This window comes from Echiichthys vipera (genome assembly GCF_963691815.1).
Source record: "Echiichthys vipera genome assembly, chromosome: 8".
Classification (NCBI taxonomy): Eukaryota; Metazoa; Chordata; class Actinopteri; order Perciformes; family Trachinidae; genus Echiichthys; species Echiichthys vipera.
In genome coordinates, this window is record NC_139833.1 from 24,373,961 (window position 1) to 24,397,785 (window position 23,825).

The 23,825-nt window shown below is 39.1% G+C and overlaps 1 protein-coding gene across 1 annotated transcript in view; it reads right to left on the reverse strand.

Annotated features, from left to right (window-relative positions):
* Positions 1-919: 919 nt before the first annotated feature.
* Positions 920-23,825, reverse strand: part of LOC310950587 (CUB and sushi domain-containing protein 3-like) — a gene marked incomplete at its 5' end in the record, with an annotated part of 253,461 nt that continues 230,555 nt past the window's right edge. Inside the window, 10 exons of the mRNA XM_083918484.1 lie at positions 920-1,375; positions 2,092-2,233; positions 3,904-3,991; positions 4,750-4,862; positions 5,261-5,419; positions 9,565-9,630; positions 10,124-10,303; positions 19,507-19,618; positions 20,838-20,911; positions 21,598-21,771. Coding sequence (XP_083774610.1) covers positions 1,216-1,375; positions 2,092-2,233; positions 3,904-3,991; positions 4,750-4,862; positions 5,261-5,419; positions 9,565-9,630; positions 10,124-10,303; positions 19,507-19,618; positions 20,838-20,911; positions 21,598-21,771 — 1,268 coding nt within the window. The 3' untranslated portion in view covers positions 920-1,215. The remainder of the gene's footprint in view (positions 1,376-2,091; positions 2,234-3,903; positions 3,992-4,749; positions 4,863-5,260; positions 5,420-9,564; positions 9,631-10,123; positions 10,304-19,506; positions 19,619-20,837; positions 20,912-21,597; positions 21,772-23,825) is intronic.

The following is a 23,825-nucleotide window of genomic DNA, read 5'->3' on the forward strand; positions in this document are numbered from 1 at the left end:
ATCTTTGCACTTTGATTTAACAACCTCCGGGCTTAAATACACTTCTGGGAAACCTGGCCAGCTGTAGGTACTGTGCGCTGTAGGTATTCTCTATAAAACTAAGAGACTCCTACTTTGAGATTTGTGATATATACAGGCTCAAGGCTGGGGTTAGTTCACACCAAATTTGGTTCATGTGGGACACAAAAAGAGAAAATATCTAAAACTAAATCTGTTTTCAGAACCGTTTCAATAACTTAAGAACAGGTTAAAAATGGATGATTTGACTGCAGCCTACGCAACCAATATACTGAAAGGTACAGACTGTCTTGACTAGACTCTCAGGCTCCCATACCTAAACAACAATTCTGTCAAATCCAAGTTCATTGCTTACAACTTGATGATAAACCCTAGTGTTACCGTATCGCTCGAGAAGAAAATGTACTCAGTATTGTCAGAAAACCTGCACTGTTACAATAAAAGCCCTAGCAGTTCCAATGGCACTCAAAAAAGTTTACTGCACTTTAGTAATTAAATCTCTGGCCATATATTTCGTCAGCAGGAGGTACCATCCAATTAAGGGCTATAATTGTCCATGTAACTTTGAACAGACAACAGCACAGACACTATTCAAAGAGAGGCAGTTTCTTCTTCACTTCCTCATCTCCTCTCACACACTCCACTGCTTGTAAAATAGACTCAAAGATTACATTGATCAACTCACAGTTGAGAGGCTCCTCACCTCCGTAAGAGAAAATAACTCATTAGGATGAATAAATGATGAAAGGGGGTCGATTTGGGATCTTTCTTAAAAAGAAAAAGTTTAAATTTTTCATTTGGCATTGTGAAGTAACCCCTCCATATTTATACTACAGAGCATAAAATACTCTATTTTATCTATATGCCAGAGGCTCTTTTATTCATGAAGCCAACACTCACGGAGTGTAAAGAACACTTCTCTTCACCGAACTAGGGGAAGATCGGGAAAGGCGGGGGACCTCTCCTTCCTCTCTTTAATCTCTGACCCTTTGTATAGGATCGATTGCATCTGTCGTAACTGTTGCTGAAAGTGTGCTTTATATTTCTGAGCAGTGTCTTTGTTGTACAGTATGTCATCAGAAACAGGAAAAATATAAATATGTCGATATATATTTATGTCAAGCAAACAAGGAGAAGTTGTATTCTCCCTCTGTGTGTGTCTCTGTCCTTCTGTCTTTCGCTCATACTCAATAGACATCAAACCATGGTGCAGATGGTGTTGAGATTGGGGTCAAAGCGGACAACTTTACCCTCAGTGGCTTTTGTGTTTGTGTTGTACATGGGATTCTCAAAAGTGGCCTGTCCATTGTTGTTCTCGTGGACAGAACATCCTGTGTACTGCGCTTTATCTGTTTTCCTGGGGGAAAGAAAGGAGGTTGCATATTAGTTGAGAGACAGTATTCCAATTATCTCCCCTCCTTCAAATCCAATCTCCATTATCTTAGTGTGGACAGCTGCAGTAGGTAAATGAGGCTGAATAGTAATTATTGTTGAAAAGATCAGTCAGAACGTAATGAGTGCAAAATTCGCATGACACAGGTTCTGCGTGTACGGAAAATTTTTACTAAATCTGCCCATCTAAACACAGTACATACAGAATATTCACAAAGCACATATACATTTGGACAAACAGTACATTACAAATCATATTGAAGTTGTTCTCATTAAAAATGCCTGATGTATACTGCTGTGTAATGTGGTTTGGAAGGTACAGTAACACATTGACTAATATTGCATCATGCTTTGAAGCCTCTTATAAGTAAGCTACTGTATCCAGAGAGGAACTTAAACACAGTGAAATAGGCTGTGGGAGTGGGCCACAGTGTCTACCTCATCTCTATGTGCATTTCCTTTGGTTGCAAGTGTATAAACACCTACATAAATCTGGGTCTTCTTAAACTTTCTCAACATCAGATCTGTGGCAAATAACTTTAAAACTCAACATGAGACAAACAAGACTCAGGAAAACGTACTACTTTCTTACTTATGTGGGCACAAATCAGATAAAGACTACAGTAGCTACTAAATTTGGGTTCAGGGCTAGTATGGATGACACAAGGATGCATTACATACCGCTGTTTATAGAGATAGAAACCAAGGCCGGCAAAGATGAGGGCAAAGAAAGGCACGAGGATAGCAACAGCAACAGAATTGCTGTTGGTGGAGCCGTTGGTTTCAGGGTCAGTGACTGTAATATTCTCTCTCACACTCCAACCTGGAAGAAAATGTATCATATTAGCAAAAGAATAGTCATAATACAGAAAATGTGATTGAAATATTTTTAACAAAATGGCACAAACACTGGAGAAACTAAATGGAATAACAGAAAGATACATATCTTCTACTGCTGACGATAATGGTGATGATGATGATGATAATGAAGAGGAAGATGATCGCAATGATGACAAGTCAAAGACGGCAGCACCCGGTTGATAGAGACGGCAACCATAATGATCTTACTGATAATGATCGTTGTAACTGTGATAATCTTGCTGAGGACAATCATGAGACGGAATGTTTAGCAGAAAGAAATGAACAATGATGTTTAAAAGAACAATTGACTCTGTGCTGCATGACTGGCAATAAGTGGTAGACACACTAAACATGTATGTATGCTGTCAATGCAGAGCAAATATTATACATCTGTATTGTTCGCAAAGGATGTATTAGAAATCTTTGAGTGAGCCATTTAACCCTGGCTTTTTAAAACATACTATTATAGTACGTGTTACTAACCAAAGTTGTTTCCATATAAGTCTCAGCCATTTGCAACATTTTGTAAAAATTTGGATTTGCCATGACAGCAAAATTAAAGATCCTCTCCAGACTTGTTTTAAAACACTTGATATTACATCTTTCGGTCTCATTTATTGAAACATTTATAATGTTTGAATGCAAATATGTGTTTATTTCCAAAATTTGAGTGTTGGACACAAACACTATGTTCGAAATCATTCCCTCATTCACTATTGCCAATATAGTGTTTATTAAATAGTGCACTATATAGGGAATGATCAAGTGAGATTTTGGACACTACGCAAGAATTTTCTAACACATTGTTGCATCAGTAGATGCGCCGGAGCAAACGGAGCTGTAAACTCATTTCACAGTCTGTTTAAAATACAAACCGGGCACTCAGGAGGACGGTAAAAGGTTGTATTTATGTTGCTTGTTTATTTCAATGTCATTCCCAAATAAATTGTTGAAATTTTGATGATGTTAATGTGTGGATTTGTTAACAATGGTTGTGTGCCCTGATTGTGTGCTGTAATAGCCCACAGTTCATTTATTTCACGAGCGAGTAACAGTAGTAAGCTTGTGAGAAACTAGTCAGCTTGTGAGTAACGGTTGTTGGTAACTGCAGTTAGCTCTCACATACGTGGCTACGGTTAGCACCTATTCTGCTTCTTCTTCTCCTCCGGTAAAACACGACCGCATTGCATTGTGGTATGTGGGAGTACAATGTAGTGTACATCGTATGTACGCTCAAATTAGCTGTATGTGGTGGGTATTTTCTAGTGGACTTTATAGTGAATTCGAACACCACTACAAAATGGCGTACACACTATACAGTGCACTACTTCTACGATAGGGAACGATTTCGAACACAGCTAATGTGTACCCTGAAAAGTCCATTCTCAGTGTACAGTATGTGTACTGAAGGGTCTTAATCTTAATCTTAATGAATCTTAAACTCAGGTATAAATTGAGCATAGAGCAGAAAATCAACTCAAAATTTCAAACTCTGCTACGCCATCCTTCATTCCCATAACACAGTTCTAGGTGGGGTAGGGGTCTAAGTGTAATTTTTTCTTTACTTTTATTGTGAAAATGAAAGATGTGACAAATGGCAATGGGACTCACTCAATTTGAAAAGACACATACCAAGTCTCTGTAGTCCAAACTGTCCGTAGTCTTTACCCTCTATAAAGCCTTGAAACACATAGCTGCCACCTTCAGGCTCAGCTGAAACCTAGTAGAAAAAAAAAGAAGTTTTGTTTCAACTGAATAAATACAATCTGATTTTCTTGGCACCTAAGATAGTGTCACGTTTATTCCACACCACATCAAAAACTACATACATAGAATATTTTATTTAGCACGACAATCAACACATTCTGTCATGCTACATTAAAAAACAACACCTTTGTTTTTCTAAACCCTGCTTTAGAAGCTGTGCAGTGTGCTAACAATAGCTCAGCGGTGTGCAGTCAGCTGTCAGATGGTCTTATTATGTGGACCTTGAAGTTTATTTTAGAAGAGGAACTTCAATTTCACCAACAAAATTGTTCTGCAGTAGTTTCAGGTGCCTTAGATGTCAGGTGTGTGTCTGAGTTTATTCAGCAAATTGTCAATGTGGAAACGCTGAGATGACTCATACAGAGCCACTAGTGCATCTGATGTACAGCCAATGTAAGTATATGTAAACAAAAACAGACAATAAGCCAGGAAATTACTATTCTGCCTGTTGTCACAGTTCCTTCTCATGTATTGTGATTTTTTTTTTCTTTGTTGGCACGGTAAGTAGGATGAGAAGAAAACTAATAATGAGGAAACATTGGCTTGTTTCAGCTTATTTTTTGGCTCCCAAGTAGTTATAGCTCCACTGGCTGTAATATTCTACTTGTCTGTCAGACTGAACAAATAAATGAAATAAAATAAACAGTCACAGCTCTTGGATATTTTCAAAAGATCCCCGGCCGGCTGCTCCAAATTCCTGTGTATACTCACAAATCCATCCATTGCCCAGGTCTCATCAGTAATCCTGCTCAAGGAGCTATGGGCCAGCGCTCTCATCTGGTACAGCAAGAGCATTAACCGGGCCTCCTGACGCTTGTATACTCCTACAAGGTAGAGGACAAGAGGCAATATAAGAACTGATTAGAATAAAGAGATGAGGCAATACGAGTACAGGGTAATGACAAAAGGAGGAAAAATAAGAAAAGATGCAGAAAATGAGGAAAAGCAGGAGGGAAGAGAAGCAGTAAGAAAAGAAGAGCCGAGCGAGGAAGGGAGGAGATGAGTGACTCTTGAGTGGGCAGTTAGTCAGTCAGCGCAGACTAATACATCCGTCTTTAGAGCCAATAGTTAATTTCCACTCTCATGCATGAGATCATTTGGTGATTGACTGATTGACATGAGGCACCCTCAAAATAAATGGAAGTGACACAGAGGTAGTGAGAGGAGGAGAGAGGAGGCGGAGGGGAGGAAGTAGAAGACAGATGATTTATAGATGACTCACCAGAGAGCAGAAACTCCATGCTACTGTCGGTTAATGTTACATTGACTTTTCCCATTGTGGCATTAAAGCTTGTGACTGTCAAAGTCATTGGCTGTTTCTGGCCTTTGTAATCATAGGAACCCTTCCACACAAAATCAGGGGCAAAGACGTTGTCAGGAACTTCAGGAAAGAAAAATAAAATAAATGTCATTCAAATGTGCCATTAAAATAATAGCATAAAATAACTATGGTATACCATTCCATTATGTATCATATAAAAAATGTTATGAAAATGTCAAAGTAATCATTCCTATTTTGTGTATTTAAACCTTCATTATCTTTTTAATGCAAGCTGGATATTTGCACCCATAATTAGATACCCATTTGAATCAACGGATCAAAGCTGATGGTAGTCAGTTCCATCAGCTTTTATTATATCATGTTCCCTATATGTTTTGACATTCTAACTTAATGATAAATAAATACTTTCTGAAAGAGATAACTCGAGACTCCCTCTGCACAACTTTTTAAATAGTTTTGCACTGAATAAACCTTTGGTAGAACTTTTAAAGCACAGTAATTATCTACTGGTAATTATTTACTTGGTAATTATGAGCCAATTATCCTTGCATAAGGGCAGCTGCTTGTAGTTAATAACAAGTTAAGGTTTAAGAGGTGGAAATGGGTCTTAGTTGCTATCAAGCCCCCACCACATTGACTTCCTGGTTGATCCAATACTGCAGTGCAAAAAACAGCAGTTCCCAGAGTGTCCACTAGGAGAGTGTTCACAATAGAGCAGTTTCTCATTGACCCCCATGTTAAACAAGCTGTTTTTCAAAGCATAATTAAACCTATTTGAGGCCTGTTACAAAAAAACATTCTAGTCTTTATGTTTAGGTTATATCTCCATGACAACACTGAGGGGGGTGGATTATTTTGTACCAGGCTAGTTTTAATTTTATTGGAGGTTAACATTTATGAATAAATTGGGGCGCTGCCTCTTCAGTGAGAGTTAGCCTCTGGCCCTCACTTTGCCTCGGAGGCTAGTTTTTAGGATTAGCATCATTAGCATGCTAAGTCCGTCATCTCGATCTGGACTGTGGTTATTCGTGTGGTGGTGTTACCATAGGTGACAAGATGGTTTGCTATTCGATCAGCTGTACCAAGAGATGGTTTAGGAACACAACGTGTTAGCTGTGTTGTGCTAATTAAATAGCCGCACTTGCACCATGACTTGCAATATAGCCCACTATTGATGGCACATACACTAAATGCTAATCTGGAGCAGCGGGAGGGTTCGGGCTGTGAGCGTCTGTGTTTTACAGTCTATGGGCATGGGACTGTGTTGAATATCAGCTTAACTCATAGATCATAAATGCTGGCTGCCTGCACTTCCCTCCCAGAGCCGGTGTATTTTCCACTGGAGACATGGGAAATTTAAAACATGAGTCCCGTTCCACCCTGGTCCCGTAAAAAAATCTCAACACTGTCTCCCACTCCCGTTTATCTATTAAAGTGTTCTGTTAGCCTAGCTCCTGGGGGGTCGAGCTAATGTTGCTAATTCAGTATACATCAGGTATGCATCAGCAGGATGGAAATATCTCCCACCCCCCAGCGTCACATCAATTCCATTTTTTGGTAAGAGGAAATAAGGCAGTATATATGGCTATTTTGTATGTATACATATGTATATTCCCTGCTACTTCTGTGGATATCATTATATGATGGAGGAAATTAGCATTTATTTGATATTTCTATGTCTGAAAGATGTGCAAGGGACATGAGATTCCTTTTAAAATTATATATATATATATATATATATATATATATATATATACATTATTTTTTTTAAATTATTTTTTCTTTTCCATTGTTTCAACACCTTGATTTCATCATGTTAGGGTTTAGAGCAGGTATCAGCACAAGTGATATTTCACAGTGCCCTTGTTACTCTCATGAATCTTAAAATGTGTTAATTATTCAGTTTTTGCTTTGTTTTTTTCTGGATGTAAATATGCTTCCTCTCTACTGTGTAAATAATGAATTGATTAAAAAAAAATATCACAAAAAAATAAATAAGGAAATGAAACAGAATTAAAGGAGCATTATCGCAAGCACTGCAGTAATAGCATAAAATAAGCTGAAATATGCAAAAGATAGGTCTGGGGGAGCCATAAATACATTTACAAAGAAAATCGCCAACAGTGTAGTGTCCGTGGGGCCAATGATAGAATTTGTCTTTGTCATGACCCAAGCGGGCCCGGCGCTTAGCCCCGCCTCCTTAACACCACTCTATGTATATATATATATATATATATATATATATATATATATATATATATATATATATATATAAAGAGGTGCGACATCACCCTGACTGGCAATTGAGAGGTCGGTGGCATTGCCAGCTTACCTAACTCTCGCCAGATGACTTTCGTTCCGCCTTGCTTCTGTCTTGACTCCGCCTAGCTCCATTCAACCATCTGGATTCGCTCCATAGGAAAGTGATTTCAGGGTCCGAAAAAAATGGTCAGGCCAATCAGGACCGCCGGGCGGGGTTTTATACATGTGACGTAGCAGAGAAACGACTGTAGCGGCTCGCATCGAGGAAGCAGACGTCAACATCGATGCTGCTATTTCATCCGTGTTATCCAAATTAGCGAATATTTCTTTTTTAAAAGAACACCAGAGAACGGCTCTGAAGGCTTTTGTTGGTGGAAACAATGTCGGCTGTTCTGTTTGGCTTTTCCTGCGTCAATAAAGATGACGGACAAGTGGTTTATCCAATCATATGCAAGGATTTTTGATAAGGCCCAGCCTCCTGAAATCACTTTCCTGTGGAGCAATCCCAGATGGATGAGGGAAGCAAGGCGGAAAAATTAATCTGGCGAGTCAGGTAAATATCCAGCACCCGGAACTCGAGAATGACTGATCACTCAGGATCCAATGGTCACCGCGGTTTGCAGCTAAAAAACAGACCGACAAGAAAAGGGCCCGCACCAGGATAAATATCGGAATGGTATTTGATCGATAATAATATTACAGAAAACCTGCATGTTTTTTCTCCTCATCTCCTACATTAGAGAACTTGATCTTCCTATCACCAAAGGAGGCTGCTCTCTCTCTGACAGCTGATTTTTAAGTACCATAAAGCATGACAAACATCCAGATCTGGATGTTGTTCTACTTTTTCTGAAATTTTTTTGTCTTTTTATCCATTTTCAAGTGTGTCAGGTCCGGGTCAGATCAGTGAAAGTGTGGGTGTGTGTGCAGCAGACGAAACGGGCTGTATTGCTAGCTGATAAGAAAACCCATACAATTTACTGTAGCCAACATTATGTTACAAATTCAATCATAGGGTAGCCTAGCGCTGTTGTTCATGGTCAAAATAGATATCCTAAAAATAAATGTATAAGCGTGTTGATCGCTGTTGTAACGTTTGTGTAGGGTTTAGCCACCAAGCATTAGCATTTAGCTTGTCATTGTAGTAAACTGGATGAAATATCACATCAATAAATGAGGGATAAATAATGCTGGCACTTTCTTTTACAGTACACTTTGGAACATTGGTTAACTACTCTGAACCTTGTTGGTATTAATGGTAAAGATGAAATCTGCCCTAAAGATTAGTTGTCTGATTTCATTTTGGAATTAGTTAGTTACATGCATGTATTATGGTATCATCCGGAACCTAATTACATCAATCATTTTTAATATATTAAGTCTCTAATACAAATTATATTGTATGTATTAAGTAGATATTGCACATATTTATGACCTGTTAAAATATCCTGGTAATAATTACATATATTTTTGTACCAATAACTTTCTCTTTTTTACTCCTTAAGAATTGAGATATGTTGTTTCTACAGCCTCTTAGGTGGTAAGATGCATTTTTCTGCTCTTTTGTAAACTGAATTGACACACATTCCCCTTATTATTTCCAGTAGAAGCGCGTTCATTAGTGGGTCACATGATCAATCCTCATTGTTTTAAATTCACTCTTTGATGGATAGGAACTCAAAAGACAACTTTAATTACTTAGAAATAACTGCATATGTAACTGCAAAAGAGCAGTAACAGAACATATTATGGTCATGTAAAAACAATATGAATCAGGTTCAAATGCTAATAAATCTCCTCATATGTTACTTATTTTACCCGCGACTATAAGAAAGACTGACTTTGAGGTACAGTACTGAAAACTACCTTTATGATTTTGATAGGTATACACAGATTTAGCCACAGTGTAAGACAACACGCTATTAAAGGACTGCTGTCCTCTGTGGCTACCAGTTGAACAGCTTGTGCAATTCAAAACTCACCCTTTATTATAGGGCTTGGTGTCCCTGGCACAGGTTTGATAGTTTTCTCATGTGATTTGGAACCAACTGCAGAAGAAAATAAATATGTTTGTCACAAAGATGTAGCGATGTCACAGCAAGGCTTAACAGCTAAAGGATGTTGGAAAAAGTAAACACTGCTCAACGGTAACATGCTGCCAACATTTAACTCTTCCTCACTTTGGTAATTGCTCAGCTCATACAAACACAGAAAAATAACCTGAACATGCATATTGCAATTAGTTGACAGTACAGTGACACAGTGAGTTTACAGATGACATCAGAGACACCAAAATGTCTCATTAAATTTGATCATGTGACTTTAACTATTAATGAGTTGTGGTGCAAATCTCACATCGAACTGCATTTTAAATATTAAGTGTATATACAAGAACAGTATACAGTCCTCTAAATCACCCTGCCCTTCCTGTTTATGCGCATGCAAAATCTTCCCTTCTAACATTTTAACTTTTACTCCACCCCCCTCCTCCCCATCATCTCCTCCATCTTCTGTACTCGCAGACCTTTGCTGACCACGTACCTCTGCAGACAGGCACCTTGCCAGTCCAGCTGCTGTCAGAGCGGCAAACACGGTGCTCTGAACCCCCGGAGAGGAAATAACCTGACTGACAGGTGTACACCAGGGTGTAACCGTAGGAGGGCAGGTCTAGACCCACGACGTCGGCGTTGGCCGGGCTCCGAGGCTGCTTGCAGGAGTGAGCTGGAGAGGAAGCAGAGGGCAGACACTTTAGAACACACACATTTAAATTAAGCCAGATACACACATTTTCATGAAGTTTGCACACACACAGACCAATGTGCGCACGCACGCACGCGCGAAGATAATTAAGCACTCGCTGAGGGAGTGGGAAAGATGGAGAGATGTGGGAGGGTTAGCAAAAAAGGATTATAAAAGGAAGCACACATATTTTACAGTTTAATTGAGTCCAGGGAGCTATTAGGAAGCATATTGATACTTTAATATTTTTATTCTCTTTTCTGATATGAGTATGGACACTTTTGACTTGGGAGAATCACTGCCTAATTTTTAGACACAATTAGCCCGCAAAATGAAGTGAGCTTAAATGAAGTCAAAACAATAACTGAAATGTAATCAAGTAATTTACCCATAGCCTTGGATTGAAAAACATGAAGGTACCAGTACAACAGAATCGTCTGGCTGAACATACTATCATTCTGCAATAGTCGTTTTTGTGTTTCTTGAACTAATCTAAATTTTCAAGGGTGAGACCAGACGAGACTAAGCTCATCGGAGTGTCCTTGCAAAACAGTGCTGTGAAGGCTATTGTTAATCTTGCTAGAGTGTCTTCCATCATGAGGATGTGCATCTAGGTTGCAAGGTCAGTAACACTTATGGACACCGCAAAGAAGAAGAATGCTGACTAAAATAAGATGCTATAGAAGGCTTGTAAGTGCAGCCCATGTCCTGGAAGTCAGAGGAGTGTAACCCGAAAAGAGTGAGAGCTTGCTGGAAAACAACAAACAACCACTAGTATGTTTTGTTCGATCTAGTTTGCTAAGAATGTGATAGTTTTGACTTAACTGACTGTGACATTCTTAGCTTAATAAATTATTCTGTCCAAAAAAATCAAGAAGCTAGCGACATGTTAATTAAGTATAGAGATGAACGCTTAGTTTAAAAGCTTTCACTGAATCAGAAACTAGGGACAAAAGCTGTTATTGCTATGTTGCCAAAACATCAACTTCTTATGGACCATATTAAATATTTTGTATTCTTAGTTTATTTTTCCACATCAACAAACTCTCGACAAAACAAAAATGTATGCAAATCACACCGCACCACCAAAACACTGAGGGGCTGAACATTCAGGTCCAACAGTAATGTGAAAATAGCTAAATCATTTTGCAGCTTGAGAGTGAAAGAATACATTGCCAGCTGTCAAGTGGGAGGCAGCTGCAAGTGAGTCACAGTACCAAATCGGTCCTTCATGCCATCGTCTTAATGACATTAGTGGTAATGGGGGAAGGGGGTTGATATTATATGTGTGATTTCATTTCTGAAGATGCTCAATGCTCTAGAAAGTAAAACAGGTGCATCAAGTTGTGTGCCAACCCATGAGGATACTTCTCTTATTCATCTTATACTCAGCAACACAGGGGCCACAACGATTTAGTATACATTATGAAAAACTGATGAAGAAAACATTAAGACAAATGCATAAGTTCTGCATAAGTACCACCCAGAGCTTTTTGAATGAGTTGATACATCTGCCTCGATGAAATCTAATGTGGCATCTAATAATCTGTTATACTCTATGTTGTGGATATAAAGACGGAGACCTGAATAAATAAATAAATTAACAGATACATAGTTAAATAAACCCTTCTTGCTGTCTGAGCACAAGTCTATGTCGAACATTTGAAACTGCCAACACATGTCCACGGTGCTTGTAGAGTTTATAGACCATGCATACTGAAGACACTTACAAGGCTGATGAATTGCTGTATAAAGACAAGTCACATCCCTCATCAAGGTCTATTAAAAGTGCCATGTTTGTTTACACTTCTAACAGCACAGCAGGCTTTACTCCTGAGAGGCCTCAAAAGACACTTTCATTTTTTATCTGTCACACACAACATGTAATGTTCTTAGTTCAAAGTTGGTATCTCTGATCGGGACTGAGTGCATTAGTTGGGGACATGGACAGACAGGGACAGATGGAGGCAGACACACACACAGATACAGCCCTGCCGATGGATTTCTGTTCAAACCAAGGAGGTTGGCCAGCTACAGACGGCAACAGCAGGCCATGGTCAAGAATTTTTTCAAGTTCTTGCAAGGTTTTTCTTTTAGCCCCCCCCCCCCCCCCCCCCCCCCAAATCTTCTTTAGTTGCTGTGCTGTACAAAGTGAAAAACTTTGACATGGTTGGCATTCAGGTTTTGACATCAGAATGATTATGTTTATTTTGTCTGCTTTAGCAGTGTCTGTTGAATAGATTTTGACACTATTGTTAATTTGTATTTATGGAACACTTCTTAAACTTCCTATAATGTACAATGGCACACTCAAAAACTTAATTGTTAATGCAATGGAACTCAACAGTAATTCATTGTTGTTTTTCAAAACCTCAAAGTGAACTGGGAATAAATCCGGCGATCTGGGCTGTGTACCCATAAACTGAATGTGAAGGTAACTTGACTTGTGTTCATTGCATCTATTGCATCAATTGTGTTAATCTCTCCAAGTTCTTGCTTTGCCAGCATTGCAAGATTGGTAGGCTCTACTTTTAAATCCATTTAAGTGGCTACACAATAACAGAAGACAATTTAATCACAGAGAAAGGTATTTTGGTTTATGACAGTTTGACCAATGGTCAACACAGCGTGTCAGACCCAAACATAAGCACTCATACTCAGATACATACAGAACCACAGTTTTCCCCAATGCATTATGGACCAGACAGCCCTCTGAGTCTGTATGTCCACCCTCCGGGCTACAAGTGTAAAAAATAAATAAGAAAAATGGACTGAAAATGAATTCATAGTTTAAAACAGAAATACACAGTGAACTGTATGAATAATGTTTTTGGATCTCCAATGATGTAATAGCTACTCTTAAATTAATTCACAATTACTAAACAATAGTAATACATGTACTGTATCAATGAGCTACTCAATGAAACCTATTACTGTATTTATATAAGGTTATTATAAAAGACATAATGCCAGACTTATATAATGCAACATGATTTATGTGTAAACATTCAAAACAAGGATGTCCCTGCTTTGCACAAATAAGACACCAGACCAGAAATTTTACTTCTACTCTTTACTATTGTTCAATTTTGAGTCAGTAATCTACTTTTTACTTCCCTATATTTGTCATTTATACCTCCATTACATCTTGCCTGCTCTTAATGCAAGGATTGCGTGATAACCGGATTAGCGCCATCTGTATCCACTTGTATGCTCAAATTATCCATCCACTAACCATCTGAATGAATTATTTTCTCTGATTTAGACATCCATACCCAATGGAGATTGCAATCCTCTAAGAAGATGCTTTCTAATAATTGTAAAAGGTACATATCCATCTCACGTTGCTTTACTAACGATATATGTGAGAGTATCATCTGAAATTCATCACAGAAAAAACTACTTTTCATTCAAATGTGTAGGCTATCTATGTAAACGGAAATGACGTACATTCCGTTCCTTAACGTTTTCATGCAAATATCGTGGGACATTTAAGCAGGTCTAAACTGGACAGAGAAAATAGAACTAAACCTTTGGCTTCTGAAAAAATCATTAAAGTTCTTTATGCGAGAACGATGCTATTGCAGGGGACAGCAGCTCTGCTTTGTTCGCATTTTGAAAAAAATTCATTTTCCACATTAACTATGTATTATTTCACCCACCTGAAACCTATCCTCTATTTATGTTACTTTTAATAACCTGACCCACGGATTAACCGTGCATTACTAAGTGGAAAGAGAGTGGGAGATTGGTCAGTTGTAGGTTATCCTTATTTGTTTGATTAGCTGACCTTCTCTAAAAAAAACCTAAGTTAAATCGACAAGTGCTGTTTTTTCATTATATTGCACTGGTGCACATACTTAAAAAATATGACAAATGGAAAGTAAATACTTTGAGTAATTTATTAAACAGGTACCTTTTTTTCTACCTTTGAGTATTTTTCTCAGATGGTAAATTTAGCTTTAACTTTTTAGTTGAATAAATATTTTCAGTACTAACTCTACACACTTCTGCAGAAAGAGATTAATTTCTCTATTTTAATCCCAGCAGTAACAATGATAGGGAGAGGGCAGGGGAAAATCAATACATTTCTCAAGCCACTACAGTCAATGGACAAGAACCAAAGAGCAGCTCCTGAAACGCTGCAACCTCAGCAGAGACACACAAACCTGGTGTAGGACCTCATGAGGAAGTGCTGTTTAAGGAGTTTTTGTATCTGGTTGTCTGCTCAGCGTCACAGGAAGACAGCCGTAGATAAAGACATTTTTATACTGGTTTTCGATAGGAGATAAGGTGTGTTTTACAACCTCAAACCCTCCTAGGGTAATAAAAATACCAGAACTCCAGGATGAAGGACCCCTTTTAACCTAAATCAATGTCAAATCTGACCACAATATGAACCGGAGGACAGTCTCTGTTGGGAGACAGATGGACTTTCAGTAATAAAATCTACACAACAGAACTTTGTGTAGAAGTTTGGAAAACAGTTAAAGTTCGATGTTTCATCGCAAATGGCTGTTCAAAGACATTCTTGCAAGTGTGTAACAGTATATGCATTATTTGTATCTTGTTGTGATTATGTTTATGTGGTTTCAGAAGTGCAAAGTCTCTGTCTAATTCCTGAAATATTTTGTGTTTTAATAATAGGCCCGTCACTCAGTATCTGTATCTGTTAAAACTGTCTGCCTAAAGATTTTGGTTAAATTGGATATCAGAAGATTAATAACTGAAAATCAACCAGAGATAGTTTAATCTTCCCTGTTAGAATTCCGGTATAAAAAGTAGTTGACTCACTCAGAACCAGAGGGCTGGGTCAGAAAGAGCCGCCTTCTTAATACCCACGTAGATAAGGAAGGGACAGTCCTTTACGCTCCCTCTCACTCTGCAACTCTCAGCACACCCCTCACTCTCTGCACCTCCTCTCCTGCATCTCTACCTTTTCGCACCTCTGAACCCCCCCCCCCCCCCCCCCCGCTGTTCGTTTCTCTTGTTAACCCAAAGTTAGCAAGAGACGTACTTTATATTTTGTTTCTTACTAAAGTATTTTCGTTTGTTAATCTATTTTTATCGCGTGACCTTTTTTAAGTTTTCTACGACACATTTTTTTTATCTTTTATAAGTATAGTTAAACCCCTCGTGCTGTCTTTGCCTTTTTGTCCGGCCGGCAAATTGCATCGAACTCGCGACTCCAGCCCCACAGAACCGATCAGAACCCTTTTGTCAACCCACAAACCACCGCCAGAGGCAAGCCACCTGAAGAGCCCGACGGGACCAGACGAGACCCGCCGATCCAACCACGCAATTGACCCAGTCTACAAACCGAGCCGAGGTCCGGCAAACACCGGGACGCGGACCCACGGAACCTGCATCGGTACTGTAAGACGCCAGGGCGACTGTAATATCAACGGCAAAGTAAGGTTGGCCTTTTAATGCAACTCTTGGATAAACGTTGGCGACAAATAAATTCTGATCCGAGTTCTGTTGGCAGGCTGATTAGAGCTAGCTTCAGTCCGCCAGTGATATTATAAACAAGCCCGTAGGTCTGAATCCCTCTAGTCTCTAGCTTTTTATATCCACATTTAACCCTTTTTCACTTGCCTATTCAGTGTTGCACTATCCTGTATTCTCCTTGTTAGGTAGTCAAATAAATGTTTATAACCTTACGTCGTTGTGAGAGTCTTCCGTTCTGTGCAGAAAGTGTTGGTCACTGATAAAGGCTGTGGTACGAATTAACACGTTCAAGACGAGACTGATAAAATTTAAACCATCAATTATTTTAAATTACTAACAGGTATTAAACCTTCACCAAAGTTTAATAAACATCCTGTCTTATTTTGGTGTGCCCTACTTCGAGGAAAGATAAATCCTAAATTTTAACGAGTCTAGTTAATTCATAATTAATTCAGCGACTACTATATTCTAGCCATAATAAAAGTAGGCTCACTCTCCTACACTGGCTAAGAAACAGCACCTGCTGAATAGAGTTAGTCAGGGAAGTTAAAAGCCTCAAAACATGATTCCTCTGGATGAAATGCAAACTGGTTATCAGACTGCAATTTCACTGGGTGGTTACACAAAATGGGTAAAAAAAAACAAAGCAACGTTATTTAATGTAAATGTGGCTGCTGGGATGTTTTGTATATAAATCCAAGAAAGGTTGAAAAGAGGAACCTCCCAGATGCCATTCACTGGGATTCAATGGATCACTTTTAAGAAACACTAACAGTAATCAACTGAGATTAAATGTAAAGTATTCACTGGCACCTCAAATTTCAGCTCTAAGTCTAAAATGTTTATACAATAAGATAAATGTACAAGTTAGCTCATTTAATATAAAATCGATGCTAAAGTTCTACAAAATAATCAACTAGATGTTTGGCATGTTATGTGTAGATGAATCAACTACTGATCCTTTTTTAAAGTTGCCAGATGTTTATGTTCATGTTGAGATGTTCACATACATAATTTTTTATGAGTTTGTGGACGATAAGTTGCCCATTAACCCTAATTCCACAGTTCAAATGATCATATTCAAGGATGTAGTGAGTTAATATATCAACCATTGTCAATCAAAAGTACATAATCAAACATTTGACTTCTGACTTCAGCTCGTGCACTGCCCGCTAGGAGAATGCTAAGATGCTGCTGATTAAATGTTTATTTTTAAGATGCAACAGCATTGATCGAATCATGTATTTCCACAAAAATGAAAGCTACATTATTATGCATAAGGTTTCCTCAGAGGAGAATCAAGACAATTGGTTGTTGACTTGGAAGTTGCTTTTAAAACTTATACAGTAAGTCTATCTTCTTGTTGAATTACTGTGTACGGTATATTGGTATTTTCGTTTTCCCTTAGAATCTCCAAGACAAAAGTGCATCTCCTCCAGGACCATGTCATCTCAAACTTTCAAAGACTTTTACAGCAGAGCATGCAGCCCTTGAGATAAGGAGACTACTGTATGATCCACTTTGTATCAGTCATGTATCTGTATGTAGATATTCCTCCTCACATGACACAGCTGTCAAAACGTTTCCAGAGAGGGTTTGAATTTTCTGGTTACAACAAAATTTGTAAGTGCCAGTTTGAGGAGTCTGCTGGAGCTTTAACCTATATGTACGAAAGGGACGTCGGCCGTTATTATTTACTCTGGGCGCGTGACAGTGATTAGACGCGGATGCGGTCTAATTCGGGTGCATCGGGAGCGAGCACACGCGAGCCTGAAGACGGCAGAAAGTGCAGAGAGGAGAGAGAGAGAGCGGAGGCTGCCAGTCAGAGACTAATCTGTTACATTTTATTAGTGTGCGTGCGTCCATGAGACCTGTAAGTCCTATTATTTATGTTGCTAGTTCATTACCCTTTGTTTTCACAAGTTGATAATTATAGCCACCTAGCTAACTTCACAGCACATGATAGTTAATTGGTCAGCTAGAAGTGGATGTGTAGCTACGTATTTGTTCTGTATTTAAGCTAGTGAGTGTGCTGTTTATACTAATTAGTTACACTGTATATAATCTATAGAAAGCTGTGTGTTTATTACAAATATTAAGGTGCACATGCCAATATATGTTTGTGTATGTAATGTGGGCAGAACCACTCACACAAAGCTACGCCCATGTTCTGTACAGTCAAACTAAGAAGAGTTGTCAGCATCTGTGTTTTGGCAGACACACCTGGGGCGAAGCTAGATATCAGGATCAGCGAACAACTATTATACAGTCCTTTATTAAAACCCTCACTAATTCTATTGACTTAAACTCTGACTACTCTTTTATTTTAAGGGACCTGTCACAGTGCTGACGATAAATGGCATTAAGAAGTGAGGTGATGGGCAACCTCCTGAATTATTCCTTAGTGAGTGGGATGATGGGTCAACAGTTTGAAGTTACAGAGTGGAGCAGGATCGGCTGGGGAGCTGTCGGATGACAAAGCCTAGAAACTAGTGCATTTTGGATTATTTTCTGCTGTTCAAATATGCATTTTAAAACATTGAAATTAGAAAATAAACTCCATGAATGATAGTTAAGACCATGGGAATATTTTGTTACTGTTCTACTGTGAAATGTTGTGTTTAGTTATAAACATTTGCAATACATTCTAAAACATTTTGACAAAGCGGGAAATGTATACTGTTTGTAGATTTGGTCTTTGTAATATAGTTAATAAATATAAGCATTTTAAAAATAACTATTCCATAAATTACCTGTACCATGTGCATGCATCCCATTTGTTTCAGTGAGGGGGAGGCTAAATATTTGAAAAACTTCTCTGTTTAACAGTACAATTCAACAGCCCCCAAAATGACCATAAAGTCAAATCAGCATCTCTCTAAAACAGTTAACAAAAACTAATCATCATAACCCTCAAGACAGTGGGATTTAATTCAGCGATCTTATATTAGACTGCATTAATTTCAGCTAGGTGTATCTAATAAATGGACAAGTGTATGCACAATACAAAGACAGTATGCACATACTGAAGGATTCATATCCCTCTAATACCCCCCCCCCCCCCCCTTTCCACAGATCAGGCAGAGAATGACGGGTAGGTATAACAATGTTCCTGCTCCCTCAGCACAAATGTCTCCTGAAAATTCAAGTGGGTATTACATCTTTAGGTAGTTATGAAATCAAGATTACAAGATATCACTGGAATCCCCTTATCGTAACACAGCTCAAGTGTTTATACTGTAAGAGCATAGTAAAATACGGACTATAATAGGATTTGAATTGGGAATATTTCCATGAAAAATTATGTAGCTGAAAGGGATTCCACATACACTATATTGTGTTACTTCACACAAATTAGACAAGCAATTAGCTTGTCAAGGTGACTTGGCTGAACTGCACAGCCATAGTTTGGTGCTGGTCAACAGTTCAGGTAGTTCAAACAGAATGACAGTAATCACAGTCAACACCTCACTCTCAGAATGACTGGGATGGCAGGTTGATTGAAGCTGGAGCCGCAATCTACTGTGAGGTCAGGGGTTATGGAAGGATTGAGCAGACTGACACAGAGAAAGAGAAAGAGAGAGAGAGAGAGAGGGGGGGGGGGGGGCAAGAGAGTGTCTGAGTTTCCAGCAATACAGATAAACAGTGACAAGATGCCAAAAGGGGAAGTGAAAAACAACAGGGAGCGTGGTAAAAAGAAATATTGCTAAAGAGTGAAAGGAACAAGCACTTACGGATACAGCTAGGCTGGATGCCGGTCCAGGTGAGATCTGGCAAACAGAGCCGGGTGGTGGAGCCCTGCAGTAGGTGTCCCTGTTGGCACTGGAAGTCCACTCTGCTGCCCACCTGGCCACAAACAGACAGCACAAATAGTGGAGAGAGTCAATACACTGATGCAAATGCCAATAGCCTCCCAGCATCAAATCTAAAGAGCTTGGGAAAAATACTGCACACTTAAGTTTTTTGTTCTTTTAATGATTATCTGTAGTGTGTTGAGGCAGATGGAGACTATTCCTAGAGGGGATGGCCCACGTTTGTGCTCTCAACTGATGCACAGACATTAGAAAGTGAGGTATCTGTATTTTTGGCAAAAATATAGGGATCAACTTTTCTCTGTTCTTGATAAATTACTTATTTTCAGCCAGCATCCCAGTCGACTGTTTAAAGAAGGCATCAGCACAGAACTCTCTTATTCGGTGCCGTCAAGATATTGGGAAAGTTGTTCAGTAATGCAGAAAAATGCAAGAGTACACCCATTACAAGCAGTGATCCAAATAATACGCTGCTACTGCTTTCATTTGGGACAAATTTCACATCAGATATTCAGCTGAATGTTGTGGAGAAATTGTTTGCACTTAACTTGTAAGTGACACTTTAAGAGCAATAGGGAGGAAATAAAATGAAATGCATTGGCTGAAAGCATCTCAAGGGAACGACTGAGCATACACCAATGACCATATCTGTTTTTTTACTATGATGTTTTTAGCATTGCTCATTTTACACTCATAGTCAAACTGTATGAAGAGCACCTAATTATATTTCCTGATATTCACAATGTCTTAACATATTCACAGTAGTAATAGAGAAATGAATTTGTTTTTCTAGAGTGCAACCACTTGGGATGGACACATACACACAAACAACTGTGTCATCCTTGCACTCACATAACATCATCCAAAGGAATAAATGATGATTCTACATGGAACATACATTGGAAACTGCTCACTAGAAAGATGACTAATAAAGGTAACAGTAAATCTGCAAGCTTTGAATGGTACTTCTCCCACCATCTCCCTCCGCCAGGCTGCTTTAATATTAATCACATGGCGATTTGTTGTTGAGCTGAATTACAAGTATATATTAGAGCATGGAATTGTATCCATACAAAATGCTAGGTGACTACCCAGCACATTTTTATGTTACACACCTGCTCTGTAAACCTGTCTCCAGCAGGAAATATCATTTTGCTGGACCTGTTTGAAATACATTTATTTTCTGGTATAGCTTCACCTCAGAGTTAAAGAATATAACAACATGTATCCAATGCAGATTTAGCTAATTTTACCTTAAATCCTGTTGTGTAATTCATGAAGCCGTGCTCAGGTGTCCCTGGATTTTCACAAGTGGTTCTCGTGGGCTCTGGAACAAGAAATCATTGTCATGATGAGCAGTGAAATTGCAGAGAGGAAAAATGAGAATATGACAGTGGGGCAATCACTGATGATGACGAAGCAATGCCTCTCTGTGGTACATGTTCCAGAGGACAATTACTGAAGCAGCATGGTAACACGAGAAAAAGAACCCTGTCTTTGCAAAGAATTCTTTGGCTTTTACAAGTCTCAGGAATATGCACTTATGAAACTTTTAATCATTAGTGAGACTAAATTCAAATTAAGGCCTCTCTTTTTGTAAAGCCTTTAATACAAGCAGCAAGCATCGCCCCTGAGGAAAATATAAACTATGTAATTCATTATCCTGATTTAGTTTAAAATCAGTAGCAGATGGCAACACACTGATTGTAGTTCACCTTCAACTGTGTTTTGATATTAATGTTGCCGTTTCAGGAGAACCAACAGAGTGTGTTCATTTGGAATAGTGTGATGGTATGTGGCAGACATGTATATGTATTTCACTACCTTTGTTATTAACGATCATCTCTTGTATGTAGAAAATTAAAATCCTAGGATAAAATCATTCAGTGATCAGTAATGTAATTGCAGGGTAAATCCTATGGGTAAATCATATAACAGCAAAAAATAAGCTAAGACCGTTTCTACACCAAAGAACTACAACCCAGTCTGAAAGCTGTTTATATTCTTCAGTACCTATACATCGAGGCTGAGATCCACTCCAGGTGCCGTCCTCCTGGCACATGCGAGTTGTTGATCCCACCAGCACATAGGGGGTGCTGCAGCTAAACATCACCTCAGACTTTAAGATGAAACTGCGCCCTTCTCTCCGTCCCTTTTCAGGAATCCCAGGGTCTCCGCAGAACTTTGCTGTGGAAGCAGAAATGTGGAATAATGTTGATTTAAGTGCCAACAAACCCAACACATGTTACACAGTTTGACAGTATTCATCCAATGGTGTACCACACTACACTGTTGCACCTTCTATCCAGTTCACGTCAAAGGAAATGCTCTATTCCTCTGCCCCATTTTTACAATTTAAAACATTCATCTCTTTTTACCCTTACTCTCATAAAGAAAGCTGCATTCAACTAGTCAGTTGAATGCAGCATTGCGTAGACTATTCAGCATTTAATTCAGATATAACAAGCTGTGTGGGCTGCCGCTGCACCTGTACAAGATCAGACCATGATGAACAGTGGTGTCCCCTGCTGCTGTGAATTTGGCTGTTTTGGATGGGCTTTTTATTATATCCGATTTATTTGAGTACCTGACTGTAAAAACGATTGTCTTTCTATATGATTTGGAAAGTCCCCATGAACTGAATTATTCAAATAACACTGCCATTACACTTGTTGTTTTTATTGCATGTGGGCAGATGCACTGATGCCATTGTCTCAGGATGAATTAATTACGCCATCTCATTTTTTGTTTCCAACAATCAACCTTTTGGTAGAGTGGTTACAGTAGGTACAGTATGTGAATATTCATCATGGCAGCAAGGAGGGAGTGAGGGAGGTCATGGAACTCAGTTTTAGATCAAAATAATTATCAAGTGAAATTTAAATTTTTCTGACAGGGCCTTGGGGTTAACACAACTAGAGCCATCTGCTGCTGTTGCTTCCCAAGCCTCTGGTATGATATCACCCTTTTAAAGGGACTAGCAATAGCTTCAGCAGATGAGGCTGTGGCTAGGTGCTCATAGATATCTGATCAAATTGACTGGAATAATTTAGGCTGAGTGGGTTTGATGGGGAGAGAAGTCAGTCATTATACCGTCTGTCAATGGATCTTTCTTTTCACCTTTACTGTATACACCAATCCACTATAACCACACTGATCAGTAAAAGTCACTTGTTAGCTGTAGGAGGTTTAGAGATTCTCAGTGTGTGAGAAAGCAGAGGCGAGGACGAGAGTCACAGCATTCAGTCACGCAGCCAGAGAACTGTGTGTGTCAAGCCAATAATAAGGCAAACTGCTTCTCTAGACTTGACATGTGGCTGCGTGTAGGTCTGGAGACAGAGATAAGTTCTTGCTTGCTCTCATCTAGAAGTCAGGAGCCAACAGGGGCTTCCCACAGCCAATCCCTGACATAAAATGTAGTAAAAGAAGAGATTAGAATCGAGCCCATGCAGGAATGGCTGCATAAAGCCATTACTACAAATACTGTTATCGAGACATATCTAGTTCTAAAAAATATGTTTCCCTATACCACAGGTCCCATCTGAAAATGATGCATTGTGAGTTTCAACTACCCAACGTTTTTTGACCATGTTTGATATGTCAACAAATAAAGATGCAAATGTCTGCCTGGATCTGAAAATGACAATACAGGCGAAACAGGTGACATGCACATCAGTCATAAGCTTCAAGCTGCAGGGAAAAATGTATTGTTTTATATATTTTACTATATAAGAGAAATGGCCATGGGCAAAACCAAGCTCAGCATAATTAATGTGCCTCTGTGTGTGTGCGTTGGTGGATGAGTGAGAGAGAAAGAGAGTGAGACTAGTCACACACACACACACACACACACACACACACACACACACACACACACACACACACACACACACACACACACACACACACACACACACACACACACACACACACACACACACACACACACACACACACACACACACACACACACACACACACACACACACACACACACACACACACACACACACACCCCTTCTCCCCTTCTCCCCTCCCTTGATGAATTATCAATGCTTTGAAGTAATCAGTATGTAGAGGCCAGATTCAAAGTTGGGATCACAGTCTCATCCCTGCAGACACATGAACTAGCATTCTCAGACACTGAATTGTGCGGCTTGCTCTTTCCCATGTGTTGTGATAGGGAACATGAATATGCATCTTAATCCTGTTTGGCTGCAAGTGATTACAGAAGTGCAGAT